The sequence below is a fragment of the Xenopus laevis genome, chromosome 4S (genome assembly GCF_017654675.1).
Source record: "Xenopus laevis strain J_2021 chromosome 4S, Xenopus_laevis_v10.1, whole genome shotgun sequence".
NCBI classification, from domain to species: domain Eukaryota; kingdom Metazoa; phylum Chordata; class Amphibia; order Anura; family Pipidae; genus Xenopus; species Xenopus laevis.
In genome coordinates, this window is record NC_054378.1 from 116,505,558 (window position 1) to 116,524,995 (window position 19,438).

Genomic DNA, 19,438 nt, shown 5'->3' on the forward strand with positions numbered 1-19,438 from the left:
GGAATATCACTAGAAATGCTGTGTTATATTGAACTTATTGTACCAGCCCAGAGGCAGAGAAACCCTATTACAGTAGGGGCCGCAAAAGACCTAAACCCAATATGGCTAGAAATGCCATATTTTATATACTTCAAAGTTCAAGTTGTCATGTGAGTTTTCCATCTTGGATTCTGTTAGGAGTGTCAGTGACACTGCACATGCTCAGTGGGCTTTGAGCAGCTGTTGAGAAGCTAAACTGGGAAATTATCAAGCAGAAAATGATGTTTTTCTATAATATAAGCTGATGCTACAGGGCTGATTATTAAATTCTGATGCTAATTGCTCTGGTTTCTGTGCTGCCATGTAGTAATTATCTGTATTAATTACTAATCAGCCTTATATTGTGACATTTCTATTCTATGTGTACTGTATATTGTGAGTGGGTCCCTAAACTCAGTAAGTGACAGCAGCACAGAGCATGTGCAGTGAATCAGCAGAAAAGAAGATGGGGAGCTACTGGGGCATCTTTGGAGACATTTCTCAACATGCTTGGGGTATCCTTAGCCAACTAATAGGAGGACAGGAGGTGTAGTTCTGGAGATTAGGACTATAATGGAAACAGCTTCTGTTATTACATCCCCCAACTGTCACCACCAGAAAGCACCTGCGGAACAGAGCTAAGGCACATTTTTTAATTTGCGGTGATTTATCCAATTTAGGAAGTTACGAAGACAAATTGCAGCAAATTACCACAAATTGTTTTCAATATAGCAAATTGTTGTCTCTATAAATAACAAACAGAAGCCATTGCTTCCCCATGTCTTTTTGAGCTAAAACCAGGCACTTTAGATGTTGTTGCTATATATATATATATATATATATATATATATATATATATATATATATATATATATTATATATATATATATATATATATATATATATATATATACACATAGTATAATAGGAAATAGTCTGCCTCTGGTCCTTGCTGCCACTTATATTCTAGACAATTTGCAGGAAGGAAATGCATTTCAATGGAGGGACAAACCCAAGTGGCCTTGTAAAAAGCCCCAAATAAAGATAAAGTTAATTAGGGAAAAGCTGAGACAGTCATGGTCTCAACCTAAAAATTGGATGTCACGGGATTGGACATGGCATGGACCAACAGTATGAGACAGGGTTAGACTTGGGATGGACCAACAGTATTGGACTTGGCACGGACACACACAATGTCACATGGCATTGGCTTTTGAGGTGGTTGGACTTGGTATTGTTTTATAGGACACATAATAGAAGCCACAAGGAATGCAGTACCAGGTTATCTTCCCTATCATCTATAACTTTATAGGCAAGGATTAATCCTGGGAGGATTCATCATAATTTGGATTAAAACATGAGATTTTAGAGAAGCTAAAATACAGGCTTTATATGGATACAGTTTACCTCGGCACAGCCGCCTGCCTCTATTTGTGCTCCTTTGTCACAAAGTGCTCAGTGGAATTTAATGACACAAAACATCATTTCATTCTTATCTTTCCACCCTCGACCATCTCTGTTTTTTGATTTTTTTTTTTGTTCTGCGAGTCTCCGAAAAGGAAGAGGCTTCCTCTTCGCTTTTAATAAATCTGCAAGAGATATTGCTTATTAGCATGGACTTCAGCAGGAAAATGAGAAGAAGAATGTCATTTGGAAGAACAGATAGAACAGAAAGAACTTTTGTCAGTGGTTAACCCCATTTACTGGCATTGAGCTGTAGCAAATATCTGAAGCTTGGAAATTGTGGCAGTATGAGAAAATAGAAAATAATGTATCCCCTATGGTCAATTATAAGCATATTAGTCACTGAGGGGTTCTGTGACCATATAAAGGCACAAGGCTGCAGGCTGAGTTATACAGGGAACTCTGAGTATCACTCATGTATTATAAGGGATAATGTACCCCCTACTGTAAATGATAAGGATATTAGAAGTCACTGAGGGGTTCTGTGACCATATAAAGGCACAAGGCTGCAGGCTGAGTTATACAGGGAACTCTGAGTATCACTCATGTATTATAAGGGATAATGTACCCCCTACTCTAAATGATAAGGATATTAGAAGTCACTGAGGGGTTCTGTGACCATATAAAGGCACAAGGCTGCAGGCTGAGTTATACAGGGAACTCTGAGTATCACTCATGTATTATAAGGGATAATGTACCTCCTACTGTAAATGATAAGGATATTAGAAGTCACTGAGGGGTTCTGTGACCATATAAAGGCACAAGGCTGCAGGCTGAGTTATACAGGGAACTCTGAGTATCACTCATGTATTATAAGGGATAATGTACCCCCTACTGTAAATGATAAGGATATTAGAAGTCACTGAGGGGTTGTTCTGTGACCATATAAAGACACAAGGCTGCAGGCTGAGTTATACAGGGAACTCTGAGTATCACTCATGTATTATAAGGGATAATGTACCCCCTACTGTAAATGATAAGGATATTAGAAGTCACTGAGGGGTTGTTCTGTGACCATATAAAGGCACAAGGCTGCAGGCTGAGTTATACAGGGAACTCTGAGTATCACTCATGTATTATAAAGGATAATGTACCCCCTACTGTAAATGATAAGGATATTAGAAGTCACTGAGGGGTTGTTCTGTGACCATATAAAGGCACAAGGCTGCAGGCTGAGTTATACGGGGAACTCTGAGTATCACTCATGTATTATAAGGGATAATGTACCCCCTACTGTAAATGATAAGGATATTAGAAGTCACTGAGGGTTGTTCTGTGACCATATAAAGGCATAAGGCTGCAGGCTGAGTTATACAGGGAACTCTGAGTATCACTCATGTATTATAAGGGATAATGTACCCCCTACTGTAAATGATAAGGATATTAGAAGTCACTGAGGGGTTGTTCTGTGACCATATAAAGGCATAAGGCTGCAGGCTGAGTTATACAGGGAACTCTGAGTATCACTGTATTATAAGGGATAATGTATGCTCTATAGTTATATTTGATGTCTGCAGATACCAGGGAGGGAACTTTCGTGTAGACTCCATTATAAGGCAAATCCTTATCACTGCTCTTATTTTCAATATTATTTATTTAGAGTGTGCCCATAATGTCAGGATTTCTGCTGGGCCTTAGGAGTCCCAAGTCCAACACTGGCTGTGATGCTCTTTTACCTGAAATTGTAATGAAATACCCAGCTTTATCCAATCATTTATTTACCTTTTTTTTTAGATGAAGCTTATATTACTGATACGTTTCCTTTAAGCAAGATCAACACAAGCATCATGACCTTCTACTGGTTTTATGCCCAACATCTTTTTACTTCTGCGCATACAAACAGCCAGGGGCACAGTGATGGTATTTATCTCTTTATTTATGATTAAACAAAAGAAAAGTATTCATTGGAATGTCAGACTTAATCTCTTATATAAAAAAATAAAGGTACTGTGACTATTTCAGCACTAGAATACAGTCTGTTGAGGAGTGGGCATTGGAGGGTTGGGGGTACAATAGCCAACCTGTAAGAGCTGGGAGCACTGTACCCTACGTTTGGTTTGGGAAGGGGAGAACCATTACACCAAGAAAGTTAAATTCTTTTTCATAAAAGGACATTATAATAATAATAACAAAACTATCTCTTTAAATTACTACAGAACTTTGTAGAACCCGGGATATATGGCATTGTACGTGCTGTTACTTAGCAGGTTCTGCAGTGGATTTCAACCTGCATTGCGAGTCCAAGTATTTTAATGTGAACCCTTGAAACAAATGAATGTAAAATTGTTTGGTGTGCTCTTCTTGGCACTTTTGCAGTCTACATGACTTCTATTTCTAGTTTTTAAGATAATAACAATTTTCACACTGCTAAAATAATGAATTTGCAGCAGTGACACCTGCTGTTTCTTTTCTTTTTTTGTTATGGCCAGAAGGTGGAAAATTAAGTTTATGAAAAAAGGGAAGTCTTGTGATGTTGCTCTGCGTAGAACTGACCAGAGAAACATCAGATTTTTCCCTGCTCACTAGTTTTATTTTCTGCCAAATGGTGCCGGGCTAAACAGCGGATGGTGCTGATTCAAATTATTTATACTGGATGTCTAAAAACTGCTAATATGTTGAAAACTAAAGTAAAGTAATGTATTTAGCAAAACTGAGAGCCATATATAGCCATGCTATCTTCATTTGTTTCAAGAGTTTAAATTCCCTTTAATAACAGTTAAACTTGATGGAAGTACTGAGACATTTTTACAATCTGGTGAATCCGGTAACAATACCCCTTTTTCATATTGGAATAAAAAGAAAAATACAGCAATTAAAAGGGGTGGTGGTCCTTTATATATGGCTACTCGTTCAGATACTTCTCCCCAAGATACTGTACATTAGTACCTCGATTTGGAAACATTTACTAAATCTCACTTATTAAATTACTAATAAATTGAGAGCAGGGAGTGGGCTGGGCCTGTAACAACTGGTTTATAAGGGGCAGTACTCTTGTTTGTCTGATATCTGTTTTGCCTGACTCATTGTAAATGGAAAGGTCAATTTTCTTTTAGAAAAAGCAGAATGACTTGAAACAACCTTGCATGTTGCTTTTCTCATAGTCAAGGCCAATGCTGTGGAATGATTTGCCCTTTGACCTTGGGGCCTTACAATTTTATATCTTTTTCAACAGGAGTTTGTCAGATTCCCGCTATCAAGTGCTATTGTAATGGTTTGGATTTGTGATGGGCTAATAAATTCTCCTGGCACAAATTTGTGGCAAATATACACGTCTGGCCGCCGGCGAATACATTTTTTTCGTGAACTTTCCAATTTCACGATTTTTCACAATTTTTTCGCCGTTTCACGAATTTTTTCGGCGAAATGGGAGAAGTTCGCCCATCACTAGTCTGAATGAATTCATCTACTAAAATTTCCCCTGGGTCTAGATTAACCCTCCTTATCAGCCCAACACCCTATTATTTTTGGGATTAAATGCAAAGCCCTGAGCATTCCTGTGGACCTCGGTAATATAAAGTTAGTTTGGAACTCAAATGACAAACATAGACATAGCAGACCAAACATTCTTTGTGGACACCTTCAAGAAGAGACACGTTTTTGGGTTTTCATGTGCTTTGAACTCTTGCTCCGTTTAAACCCGTTTTTTTATGGCTCTATGATTTCTTTAGCGACATCTCACTAAAGAGCTTTTCTTCTGAGTCACCTGCTAAACGTCTCATGAGTCTATCAATGAAAGGCTTTCTCTAGAAATGGCATCTCACCACTTTGTCCATGAATTTGGACCATTATTCATCTAAATGTAACTGAAGGTTACCTTCCCCTAGATCTGCATGGAGCTTATTCCCTGGCATGCAGCAGAGGGGGTATACAAACGTATTAGCTAAAAAATAGAAAATATTTTAAACTGCAAAGGCTTTTGGAAAAATGTTCTACCTAGTTGGCTAGGCCATCACCACTTACACAAAATGGCTGGACATGTTCACGTTTCTATTCTACAATCGAATTTGCACAGCATGGAAAGTTACATTGGCTGTCGTTGCCATACCCTGAAACCACTTTATACACCAGCTAAAATATCTACTTTGGGTGTTTTGCTCAAGGTAGGCTGGACTAAGGAACTTGTGTCCTAAACAATCATGAAGATGGCTTGCATTGACTTTGCCTTGGGTTTGTCATTGTGACACAATATTGCCATACTTTATGTCCCCTTGTGCTTGAGTGAAACGACAACAACCTAATACATTTGCCCTAGATGCATGAAACATACATTAATAGGTTAACTTTGTTCATGGTGCACATTCTGGAGACCCTGCATGATGAATGGGAATATGGAGGCAGCAGCAGTACTCAACTCATTTCCAGTGTCTGAATACGATTAAAAGAGATATATTATTTTTTTTCTGTTTTCTCTTTTTACAAAGCTGAAGAATAGATTAAATAATGTGCAAAAACGAATTTACAGTTTCCGAAGTGACCCACCTAACGGCCCTTTAGCTTTTGTTGAACTACCATTAGTGAAGGCTGTAGTTCAGCAACAGCAAAATAGAAGCCAAGCTGGAAAATTGACGTCCTAATATATATTTTATAACAATGAAAAGTTCTATTTTTCACAGCTCGACTATATACCAATAGTTGCAGTAGGGAAAGAAAAAAAAAATGATTACATAGAATTTATTTAAAAAATACAAGTTTTGTAATCTGTCTGTTGAAGTTCTGACTTCCTTGCATTTCCTTTGCTTTTGAAAAGATTTTTTGCTTGTATACATCCTTGAGACGTCATGGCATTCTTCTTGTTAACAAGTGAACCTTCAAACCAAGGAAAGCCAGACAAAGAACAATAGAACTCACTGGGGTTGAGTCTGTATAGCGGGCAAGCTTTATCACCTGGATTTTATTATCCTAAACAGGATAGGCCCAAGCGAGGCCACAGAGGTAATATGGTAGTGCACCTTAACGAGCGATATTTGCGATAAAATAGTTAAAATTTTAAAACAAAATTGTGCACTATTATCCAGAGCTATGGCTCAGCTCTACTGTGTGGCTATTACTGGTCAGCCCTGACATTTGTGTGATTATTCCTTTACTGCATCTGTAAGGCATCTGTCCGTCCCATCGCTGCACTCTAGCTTCGATTTCCTTCCTTTTTTGGGTTCAATCCAGGAATTGTGTATAACAGTACCACCAGGAGCAGGGTCTACCTGCAGAACCGAGACCACTCTTTTCTTCATTTTGTTTTTCAGAACGTTACGGAACTTTTGCCGGGTGAAGGCATACACCAGAGGGTGGAAAATAGTCGTACCGTAGGCCATGGTGATAAAACATATACGGAGTTTCACGAGGAGGTCACTGGGGCCCAGACAAAGAATGAGAAGATTGACAATGGAAATAGGAGCCCAACACAGCAAGAAGGTAGTGATGATGATGAGAGACATCCGAAAGACACGCCTTTGACGTTCTCTGCGGTCCCGATGTCTTTTCACAGCCCTTCTTAATGCAATGATGACAGAAACTGAAGCCTGAACCCTCATGGGTGGGTTTTGAGAAACTGTTGGAGGGGCGAGTCTCTTGGTTTCCCCCACTGTGTTTTGGTCGGATGACTTCCTCTTCTGTTTTTTCTTGGTTTTCCGACGTTGACTTCTCTTAAAGTGATTTCCAATCTTTATGTTGAGGGCCTGGAGTATTTTAGAATAAGTGACCAGCATGACAGCCGCTGCTACAAAGAAGATTGGAATCTGTATAACTAAGTGGTAATACATTCCCAGCTCTGTGTGATACTCATTAACACTTACACACAACAAAGTCCGGTTTTGCCATGTGGCCATGTGATCTGGGTCTCCAAAAAACTCAACCTCAAAAAATGGGATGAAGAAAACCATGAGGGAAACAAACCATACACAGGACAAAAGCAGCACCATCCTGCTGGGAGTAAGGACCCGGTTGGCTGGTCTTATGGAAATATCATATCTGTCTAGACTGATTACCAAGACATTGATGGCTGTCGCAATGCTGCTGAAGGTCACACAAGCCTCATGGAAGCAGCACACCAGAGCTATATTTTGCTCAAGTGGGATAAGGATGATGACGATGGTCAGTGGTACACAGATGACACAGATGATGACGTCCAGAATATGTAGGTTCATCGTCACCATGTTGCTCACAGAGTCCACCAGGTTTGATTGCATGCAGTAGAGCACAAGTACTGTCAGGTTGCTGCTAAAGCCCAGTACAATCTCCAGCATGAGGAAGCTTGTGAGGGAAACCTGGAAGCCCAATGGGTATGGGAAGTACCATCCAGCATCGGAGCTAGATCCATCATTGGTTTCCAAGATGGCGTCGTACATATCTGTCTCCTTGGCTGACACCATCCTGAGGTTGTTTGCATAGTCCTAAGTAGTGAGGAATTTATTCAGGGCTCCTCCCTAGGACACAAACATAAAAGAAAAAATGTCATTTAAGGAATATGGACACCTATTAAGACAACTACGAATTCCATTTGGCCCTTTAAAAACAAACTGCTTCATCAGTGATGACTATTTCTGCATACTCTAATGTCATTGTTTCATACAGTATATATCAATGCTGACTGAGCTTTAAATGATAATAAAACATTTCCTGAACTGTGACATTAATTCTTCATCTGCACTCTAAACCTAAGGCATGTGCAATAAAACCATGCCACAGAGCAGTAATTCATTTTTCTTTGGCGTCATGGACATGCTTCATGGTAAGTATTCTCAATCATGGCATTTGCAATTCCCCACCCCGGGACATGCACCCATTTCTTTTATTCTCCTATTCCTTTTTCCTTCTTTCCTATTTGCTGCTCTATTTATTCCCTCTGTGTTGCATTCCTTTCATTTCTCACTTCCTCCTTGGACTTCCTCCATTGTCCAAGTACATAACAAATGTCTCATCATATGCAGTGGTAGCAGATAATGACCCTGGTGAAGGAAAGATGCCTCAAACATGTATATTCTTATAGCCTTAAGGTGCCTACCCCTAACTAAACCAGCTGCTTATTGGACCATATAGAGCCAAGATAATGATCTGATGAATATCTGACTAGGGGTGGTTGAAATATTGATTAAGTAGGCTATTGCATTAGGCGAGGACCACATCAGGCCATGGATTAGGTTACCACATGATAGGTCTCTGATCTACCCATAATACTGGAGACTGAGTTAAAGGGGGCACAAAGCATTTCAGGATGGCCAAAACTGCAGAGGGATAGGGAAAAACTTAATGTAACCCAATAATGTCCAACTTGCAACGTTCTAGCTGTTTTTTCATTACTCTCAGTGTTCCCCCAACATCTGAAGGCTCTGTGGGCTTTATAATATTAATAGATGCACTGAACACAACATGTTTAGGATGTTTTGGGTAGAGATGTCGCGAACTGTTCGCCGGCGAACTTGTTCGCGCGAACATCGGGTGTTCGCGCTCGCCGGAAGTTCGCGAACGTCGCGCGACGTTCGCCATTTTGGGTTCGCCATTGTTGGCGCTTTTTTTTGCCCTCTCACCCCAGACCAGCAGGTACATGGCAGCCAATCAGGAAGCTCTCCCCTGGACCACTCCCCTTCCCTATAAAAACCGAAGCCCTGCAGCGTTTTTTCACTCTGCCTGTGTGTGCTGAAGAGATAGTGTAGGGAGAGAGCTGCTGCCTGTTAGTGATTTCAGGGACAGTTGAAAGTTTGCTGGCTAGTAATCGTTTTGATACTGCTCTGTTATTGGAGGGACAGAAGTCTGCAGGGGTTTGAGGGACATTTAAGCTTAGGTAGCTTTGCTGGCTAGTAATCTACCTTCTACTGCAGTGCTCTGTATGTAGCTGCAGTGGGCAGCTGTCCTGCTTCTGATCTCATCTGCTGACTGCTGCAATAACAGTAGTCCTTGTAAGGACTGCTTTTATTTATTTTTTTGTTGTTTTACTACTACTACTACTACTACTACTACTATAAGAGCCCAGTGCTATTAGTCTAGCAGTGTTGGGGAGTGGGACTGGTGTGCTAATCTGCTGCTCCTAGTAGTTCAGCAGCACCAACTTTAATTTTTTTTTTAATATTCATTTTTTTTTTATTTTACTTTTTTTTATTTTACTACCGCTGTAGTAGTGTATAAGTTGACCTTTTAGGCATTATTTGCCCTGTAGGCATTATTTGCACACTGTTTTCTTCAACCCGCCATCGAGCTGTGTGACCTTGTTCACATTCTGTCTAAATATCCATAATATTACCGTCTCCAGAAAAAACACCGGAGTCACTTTTTTCAAGCAGCCATAATATATTTTACGTAATCCGTATCCACCGCTGTAGTAGTGTATACGTTGGCCTTGTAGGCATTATTTGCACACTGTTTTCTTCAACCCGCCATCGAGCTGTGTGACCTTGTTCCCATTCTGTCTAAATATCCATAATATTACCGTCTCCAGAAAAAACACCGGAGTCACTTTTTTCAAGCAGCATTCATATATTTTACGTAATCCGTATCCACCGCTGTAGTAGTGTATACGTTGGCCTTGTAGGCATTATTTGCACACTGTTTTCTTCAACCCGCCATCGAGCTGTGTGACCTTGTTCCCATTCTGTCTAAATATCCATAATATTACCGTCTCCAGAAAAAACACCGGAGTCACTTTTTTCAAGCAGCCATAATATATTTTACGTAATGGCGAAAAATGACTATTTTCAGCATTTATATGGCATATTTTTTCTGGCAACTGTGCTTCAGTGGCTGCGTCCAAAAAAACTGGGCAAACAATGCCTACAAGGTCAACGTATGGCAGTTGTTTAAAGAGAACAGTAGATTACTAGCCAGCAAAGCTACCTAAGCTAAAATGTCCCTCAAATCCCTGCAGACTTCTGTCCCTCCAATACAGAGCAGTATCAAGCAGATTACTAGCCAGCAAACTTACTATCATCTGTCCCTGAAATCACTAACAGCTCTCCTCCTACACTATCTCTTCCAAGCACACACAGGCAGATTTTTCAGATACATTTTTGCCCTTGATCCCCCTCTGGCATGCCACTGTCCAGGTCGTTGCACCCTTTAAACAACTTTAAAATCATTTTTCTGGCCAGAAATGTCTTTTCTAGATGTTAAAGTTCGCCTTCCCATTGAAGTCTATGGGGTTCGCGAACCGTTCGCGAACCGCTCGCGTTTTTGCGCAAGTTCGCGAATATGTTCGCGAACTTTTTTTCCGACGTTCGCTACATCCCTAGTTTTGGGGCAATATAATGAAAGTACAGGTAAATGATGCCTGCTGAAAGGTTGGTATAGGTTACTAGAAATTATGCAAATGTTGGCCATTGTTAGATAAGAGAACAAAAAAGCTTGACAGGCAAAATGCTTCTGCTTGCCTGTCCAATTGTATCATAGCACAATTTTTAGAGACACAATACATGTTGCTTTGGTGCTGGCTAGCACTGGCACAGCTGAGATATTAGTGGATAATACACAGGGGGCGAGTGGTGTGCACCATCACATGGATTCCTCATTAGAGGCAAGTAGATTGAATTCAGAGCATGCCCTGTATGAATAAAAGCGGAATGCCGCCAAGAGGGAAAACTCCCCGCACTGACTGACTCATCTCTCTGTGGCTGTACGAGTGATCAGTATTCCGCACATGGCAATGTCCACTGGTGATTAAGGGCTGCAAACGAGATTAAATTCCAGCTGGTCCATGAAGATCATGGTTTGCATGTAAGACATGAAGACCACATTATTTAACACACATTCATCTAATATTCATAGTATTAAGGAATGGGGAGAGCTGGGAGTTATTTCACTGGAAGGCTGAGCCCCCCCCCCAAAAAAAAATCCAGGATGTGCATCCTACAGCTTTTCAGATGTTGCTGATCTACCTTCTTCATCACCATCGCCCTATAGCAGAAGGCTGGACTATAGACTGGATATCCCTAAGGTAAATACTAAAAATATATATATATATTCTTTGTTTCGGAAGCCGACCGATAAAAATATTCTTCTTCATTTTTCGAGTTGTCACCCAAGTCCCATGAAAATGTCTCTACCTATTTCCCAATTCTGTAGAGTATTACGTAATAATTCTATCCAATCGGTATGTGATCACCAGATTTCTGACATGTGGGACCGTTTTAAAGAACGGGGTTATTCCGACAGTGTCCTAAGGGTGGCCCTAGAAAAAGCAGTCAAACGTCATCAGGGGTTATCAGCACCCAATGCTAGCCACTCAGGTTTAGTGTTCAGTACAAAGTACAATGCCTGTACCAAGGACATGGGTAAATTTGTCAAAAAACAATGGAACATCATACAAGCAGATAAGGAACTGGGTAGGATTATACAGGATCCCCCTATGATCTGTTACCGACGGGGCACTAATCTACGGGATTTACTAGTAAAAAATGACCCAGTGGATTGTTACACCAATACTAAACAGTCCTGGTTAACAGGACCTAAGCCGGGGTGTTTTAGATGTCCAAATTGCATTTCTTGTCGACATATGACACCAGGACAATCTTTTTTACATCCACAAACCGGTAGGAGATTTTTGATCAGACAACATATTAATTGTAACACGTGCCCTTGTGGCCTTTCATATGTGGGCAAAAAGGATCAGACCCTTAGATTACGGATGGATGGGCATCGGTCAGCCATAAGCACGGCCTTTAGGGATGGTATGACTAACAAGCCGGTGGCTAAACATTATCTTGAATGTGGACATAGACTTCCCACTTTCAAATATATAGCTATCGATCATATTCCTCCCTTAAAGCGAGGGGGTGATCGTTCAAAAATGCTGCTCCAGAGGGAAGTCTTTTGGATTAAGAAGTTGAACACTCTTGCCCCTAACGGTCTGAATGAGAATTGCCCTCTAACTTGCTTTTTAAATCAACGCTGATCCTTTGTTTGCTTTATGGCTTTATTTTTTATTTTTTATTTGTTATTCTTTATTCTTTATTTTTGATACGTTTAGACCTTACAGCTTTTGACAGCTTCAGGCATATTGTTGCGAGACTGTGTTACCTATTATGTAATAAGTGTCTTATTGAGGTATCTTTTTGCCCTTTACATATATTTCTCTACATACATACATTGGCCTGGGTTTTCTTTCTTTTTCTATTTTAATTTGTTACTTTTCTTATTTATTGTGTTTATATTCCCTTTTCACCACAGGGGTTTTTCAGTTCTCTTTCTTCCCTGATTTGTGGTGATTAAGTACACCTGGGTCTCTCCTTCTTTGGGGTGGTTCCCTAACCTCTACACATGTGACCTTCCTTGCTATTCGTGATTGGGTGAGTGTTTCCATACTTTCTTTATTTAATTAGCTACATTTTAACATTTGTTATGGTCTTGACAAAGGTCTTAGGTGGAGACCGAAACGTTGACCTATTTTAAAATGTTCTAATAAAAGTTTATATTTTTAATCTATCATTAATTTTTTTGTCTAAAGGCTCCTGATGTGCACCCACGTATCCAAGCTTCGTATCTATTCCTAATTTGTGAGTAGCACTCGGGTCAATCGAGTTCAGTAATGGTGTGCGGAATTCCTACAATGTTTTTATATATATATATATATATATATATATATATATTTATATTATACAGTAACATAACTACCCTCTTCCGGGCCCGGGTGCAGGATGTGCAAAAAAAATGATCTGGAAAAATAGAAAAATGTAATAGTTAATGTCAACTGCAAAAGTGGTCAGAAGAGCAATCCGAGTAATTATACATTTGTTTCAAAGGTTTATATTGCTGTTAAGGAGTTACTTTGGAACGAGACATGTGACCCCTTTACTTACAAGGACATGACTATTCAGAAGACCATGTGTTGACTAGTGGGGGCTGGCAGGGTCAGACTGGTGGCTTGCCATAGTCCTAAAGGAAGGCTCAGGCCAGTCTGGGACAATACCCAGCAGCCCTCTATTATTTCCAGCATAAGTCTCAATACCATTTTCCATCTAACAGAGTGGTCCCTGGATGTCAGAGTCTCTCGTGGGCCTTAGCAGATGGAATTTGACATGGAGGCCAAACCCTTGTTGCAAACTTTATAGCAGGGGTCCTCGACCTTCTTTATCTGTGATCCACATTCAAATGTAAAATAGTTGGGGAGCAACACAAGCATTAAAGTCCTGGCAAATAAAGATGCCAAATAAGGACTGTGATTGGCTACATGGTAGCTAGTGATCTGTTGGTTGGGTTCGGGCCGACCTCTGCACACCATTGGCATTGTGTTTCTCCTCCAAAATGACGCCCATAGACTTCAATGGGTGAAAAAAATTGTCACGTGACAAAACATAAACCTTCAGAAACGAAGCGCCGCGAGTGCCATCCCGCTGGCGATTTTACATTATAGCCGGCGGGAAGGCAGTTCGGGGAGATTGTCGCCCCGAAGAAGAGGCGATAAGTTGCCGGGCGACTAATCTCCCCGAATCTGTGCGTATGCCCTTACTCTTATAGTATCTGGAAGCCAGTATCTTATGTGACACCTTCAGCTCATTAGGTGATGTATTTATAGAGTTCCAGCTCAGGAGTTTTATTATCTAAGATCGGCTTATTCCATGGCCCTCTCCAAGCAGAGAACACTGCCCTCTCCCTTTATCTCTATTCTGAGCATTTTAGGATTAATGGAAAGAGCGGCAGGCAAAAGAGAGGCTGATAAGCTCCTGTCTCTCCCCACTTGGCACAATGAAGTCAAATGAAAAGCCTGTCGCTCTATTAGAAAGCCATCAGTGCTCGTGGCTGCAATCTGTCATAGTTGCTAATGGAGTACTGATAGACTCGGCCACTTGAAGGAGATTCTTGATTTCAGGCAAATGCAAGTTGTTTCCTCCTTCTTCACATGCCGGAAAAATAAATTGCAACTTTTTAATATTCAAGGTGCTCATTACACGTACACATGCATTGAAGGGTTTGCTCACAGCCAACGGCACATACTCAGCCTTGTTATAACAAGTACAGGGACACCCAGTCATGTCATTGCTGCGTATGCCCCTTACCCGCACTGTGCTGTATGACTTTACTGTACAAAAACCTAATACAGGTATGAAATCAGAATGCTCGGGATCGGGGCTTTTCTGGATAATGGGTCTTTCCTTAATTTGGATGTCTACTAGAAAATCATGTAAACATTAAATAAACACAACAGGCTCGTTTTGCTTCCAATGAGGATTAATTATTAGTGATGGGCAAATTTATTCGACAGGCATGGATTTGCGGCAAATTTCCACATTTCGCAACCTGCAAATTTTTTTTGCGAAACTGCAGCAAAAATTCCTCGCCAAAAGAATTGGGCATCGACAAAAAAGTAGCGCACGTAAAAATTGTCGCAGGTCAAAATTATTTAACTTTAAGCAATTTTTTTTTGGAGTTTCACAAATTTTCAGATGAAACGGGACAGATTTGACCGTCAATAGTAATTATATCTCAGTTGGGATCAAATACAAGGCAATATTTGATTGCAGAGTAAAAAGATATCTTAACACGGATATTTTATTACGGAGAAAAAGGAAATCATTTTTAATGGGAGATGGTCTTCCTGTAATTTGGGGTTTTCTGTATAACAGGTTTCCTGACAATGGATACCTGTATTTCCAAACCAGGTTTGTATAATCTCACATTAAGAACGCACACATCTTAGATACTCCCCAGGTGATGCATTAAAGGGATTCTGTCATCGGAAAACATGTTTTTTTCAAAACGCATCAGTTAATAGTGCTGCTCCAGCAGACTTCGGCACTGAAATCCATTTCTCAAAAGAGCAAACAGAGTTTTTTATATTCAATTTTGAAATCTGACATGGGGCTAGACATTTTGTCAATTTCCCAGCTGCCGCATGTGATGTGACTTGTGCCTGCACTTTAGGAGAGAAATGCTTTCTGGCAGGCTGCTGTTTTTCCTTCTCAATGTAACTGAATGTGTCTCAGTGGGACATGGGTTTTTACTATTGAGCGTTGTTCTTAGATCTACCAGGCAGCTGTTATCTTGTGTTAGGGAGCTGTTATCTGGTTACCTTCCCATTGTTCTTTGGTTTGGCTGCAGGGGGGGAGGGGGTGATATCACTCCAACTTGCAGTACAGCAGTAAAGAGTGATTGAAGTTTATCAGAGCACAAGTCACATGACTTGGGGCAGCTGGGAAATTGACAATATGTTTAGCCCCATGTCCGATTTCAAAATTGAATATAAAAAAATCGGTTTGCTCTTTTGAGAAATGGATTTCAGTGCAGAATTCTGCTGGAGCAGCACTATTAACTGATTCATTTTGAAAAAAAACATTTTTTTCCCATGACAGTATCCCTTTAAGGTCAGACATGCCAATATCTTTGCCCAAAACTGCTGCCAAAATCACCTTTGCTGGCACCTACATTTTCCCCAAAATGTGGGGTCCTAAAAACATTTTGCTGGGGTGTGTGATAAAGTGTAAACATTCCACTGAACAATGCATTTAGCTAATAGAGACATGCCCGTTGCACAGATGACAGCCCACTGCCGGCATAGATCAGCCAATAGCCAAGAGCAAACTCTCCCATGTGAGACACTCAAGCTCCAGAACTAATGAAAGTTCAGGCTTCAGTGGCACAGACATGCCCGACCCACACATCACAGGTCAGGCGGGACACTGGCCACACAAAACCAACAAGCACAACATAAGATAAATTGTCCAATAATCCAGTGACAGCAGGACAGTCAGCTCTCAAGCTCACATCACTGAGCTCCTTGGTTGCTGGGAATATGGAGGAATCTGTACTTGCAGCACAAAATGAAATAGAATTAAAATCATGTCACAGATTTAGTTATATAAAGAAATTGCCAATATATTTGACACATGGGGGCAGATTTACTAAAGGGCGAAGTGACTAAATAATGAATAACGTTGACGTGCGACTGTTTTGACGCAAATGACTATTCTGACGTGCGTCCAAATTATGTTGACGCCGGTGAATTTTCCCTGCAGTTTTGCAAATTTTTTCGCCACGGTGAAAAAAGGAAATTCGCTGTGAATTCGTGCCTAGCGAATTTATTCGCCCATCACTAATTCTGGGGAATTACACAGCTACTTGAAATATGAAAGGTGTGGGATCTATTATCCAGAATGCTTGGGGCTTGGCCTGGAGTTTTCCGGATAAGGGATCTTCCCTTAATTTGGATCTCCAAACCTTGAGTCTGCTAAAAATAATTTAAATGTGAAATAAACCCAATAGGATTATTTTGCCACCAATACGGACCTGCGCAGCTCAGTTACCATCAAGTGCAAGGTACTGTTTTATTACCACAAAGAAAAAGGAAATCATTCAAAAAAAAGTTAGAATGATTTGCATATACTGGACTTTATGAGAGCTGGCCTTCCTGTAATTCAGAAGTTTCCAGATAGAGGATCCCATACCTGTACTGGGTGTTCTGGGGACAATATATATCTAGAATTGGCACTAAATTTATTAGTGGTGGGTAAAACGCATTTAAGTCAATGGGCGTCAGAATTATATTGACGTGCGTCAAGTTTGACGCCCTCGACATATTCTGACGCATGCCCACATTTTTTTTTGCCCGCAGCGGATTGATACGCCGGCTAATTTCGCCACAGTTTCAAAATTCATTCGCTGGGGGCGAAAAACAGAAATTAGCCGCACATTTGCGCCTGCAGAATTTATTCGCCCATCACTACTGAAAAGTGTGCTATGTAGCAAATTATCACTGCATTTATCCTGCTGTGTGTTCTGGGGTATTATACATGGAACTGGCCCTGGAATACTAGAAAGGAATCCGTGTAGAAAATAAAGGTCTTTAATTAGCCTCCCCAAATATAAAAGTCAGCTTTGCAATATACATTCGTTTTTAAGTTATTTGTATATGTATTTCTATTTAATGCAGTGTTTGTCTCTTTCTATTCTCTGCCCTGATGTCTCAGACTGTTGATACAATGTAAGACAACGCAACTGATTAACTGACCTGTCTTTGCTGCCGGGGGACTTTTGTAACATTGTTTAAAAAGGAGTTAAGCATATGCTGCGTTCAATAGCAATTGTTTTTAAAAATAACTCTAAAAGCACTTTTTAATAAATGTATATTGGAAAGTTGATTAGAATTATCAGGCAAAATATTTTGGGGTTGACTTGCCCTTTAGGGTAAGGCCATACTGGGCATTTGGGGAGATTTGGTCGCCTGGCAACTAATACGCCCAGTGTGGACTTACCCGTAAGTAAGCAAACCTGCACTATTTTAACCAAGCCCATTATATGTCCAACACACTTAGCTACACCCCATCCTTCCCCTTGTTCCACCCCCACTGAGGCTATAAATAGCGATCACTAAAATTCAGATTGACAGGTCTGGTATCAAAGCCCTGACTAGAGTCCGGAACCAATTTGTTAAACCCGAACCCGACCCGCGACCCTCAACCCGCACCCGGACCTTCAACCCGCATACTTACCTGCTTGGACCTGCTCCCCGACCCGCAAGTACCTTATCCGCAACCCGATCCGCTGACCATCAAGAAACAGGAAATGCTGTCATTGTAAACTGGAAATGACATCATTAGACGTAGGCGTGATAAGAAAAAAAGTAGTAAAACTTGCTATTGAGAAGACCCGCAACTCGACCCGCAAACCCGGGAAACTGCCGACCTATGTCTATACCTGCTCCCGAAACTTCTACCTGCAACCCGCAGAGTACCGCAGGTTTTTGCAGTTAACCCGTGGGTACCCGACCCGCTGAAATGAAACAATGCAACAGCTCCCTTGGCTTAGACACGAAACAAGCAATTTGATTACAATGGGTCATTTGTAATTATGGACGAATTTGGCCGGTGTCGCTGAAAAATATGCGAATTTCCAGCAAAATTTGTGAAAAGGAGAAAAATTTGCGAACCATAAATTTTGACACCTGCGTGAATTAACACTACAACAATAACAGCAGAAAAGGGGTGTTTGTATGATAAACACCTGGAAATCCACTGGTTTTGTACTATAAATCCCATTGGATAAAACAGGAGTGAAAGAACTGAGCAGAGAAGCAGGCTGTACAGAACAGCAGGGGGCGCCCTTGTTGTAAATGTATGATATTAGCAGTGTAAAACAGCATATGTAAATTGCTTGCAAGATCACTCTAAGCAATTTTAGATTCATTTTTGAGGGGGGTGTTACGTTCCCCTTTAACTTCGGTCACTGCACACAGAGTAATTTTTGGAAATAACACCCTGTGCCCGCAAAGCCAACACCAATAACGTTAATGGTGTGAGACAAGGGCAGTATTGGCCTTTTCTCCAAAATACCCAGTCTGATACGTCCCCTTTTTTCATGCAATAAAGGAAACATGGAATTGTTATTTTGAGTATAAAGGTTATCTTTGGTGACAGGAAGGATTCATTGGATAGCTTAAATGGATACTGTCATGGGAAAAAAAACATTTTTTTCAAAATGAATCAGTTAATAGCGCTGCTCCAGCAGAATTCTGCACTGAAATCCATTTCTCAAAAGAGCAAACAGATTTTTTATATTCAATTTTGAAATCTGACATGGGCTAGACATATTGTCAATTTCCCAGCTGCCCCAAGTCATGCGACTTGTGCTCTGATAAACTTCAATCACTCTTTACTGCTGTACTGCAAGTTGGAGTGATATTGCCCCCCTCCCCCCCCCCTTGCAGCCAAACAAAATAACAAGGGGAAGGTAACCAGATAACAGCTCCCTAACACAAGATAACAGCTGCTTGGCAGATCTAAGAACAGCACTCAATAGTAAAAACCCATGTCCCACTGAGACACATTCAGTTACATTGAGAAGGAAAAACAGCAGCCTGCCAGAAAGCATTTCTCTCCTAAAGTGCAGGCACAAGTAACATGACCAGGGGCAGCTGGGAAATTGACAAAATGTCTAGCCCCATGTCAGATTTCAAAATTGAATATAAAAAAATCTGTGTGCTCTTTTGAGAAATGGATTTCAGTGCAGAATTCTGCTGGAGCAGCACTATTAATTGATGCGTTTT

The 19,438-nt window shown here is 40.6% G+C and overlaps 1 protein-coding gene across 3 annotated transcripts in view; it reads right to left on the minus strand.

Moving 5' to 3' along the window:
* Positions 1-3,340: 3,340 nt before the first annotated feature.
* gpr22l.S (G protein-coupled receptor 22 like S homeolog) overlaps positions 3,341-19,438 on the minus strand; it is a 173,464-nt gene continuing 157,366 nt past the window's right edge. For all 3 annotated transcript variants that reach the window (XM_018261416.2, XM_018261414.2, XM_018261415.2), the window contains one exon: positions 3,341-7,901. In XM_018261416.2, the coding sequence (XP_018116905.1) occupies positions 6,555-7,847 (1,293 nt within the window). In that variant the 5' untranslated portion in view covers positions 7,848-7,901 and the 3' untranslated portion in view covers positions 3,341-6,554. The remainder of the gene's footprint in view (positions 7,902-19,438) is intronic.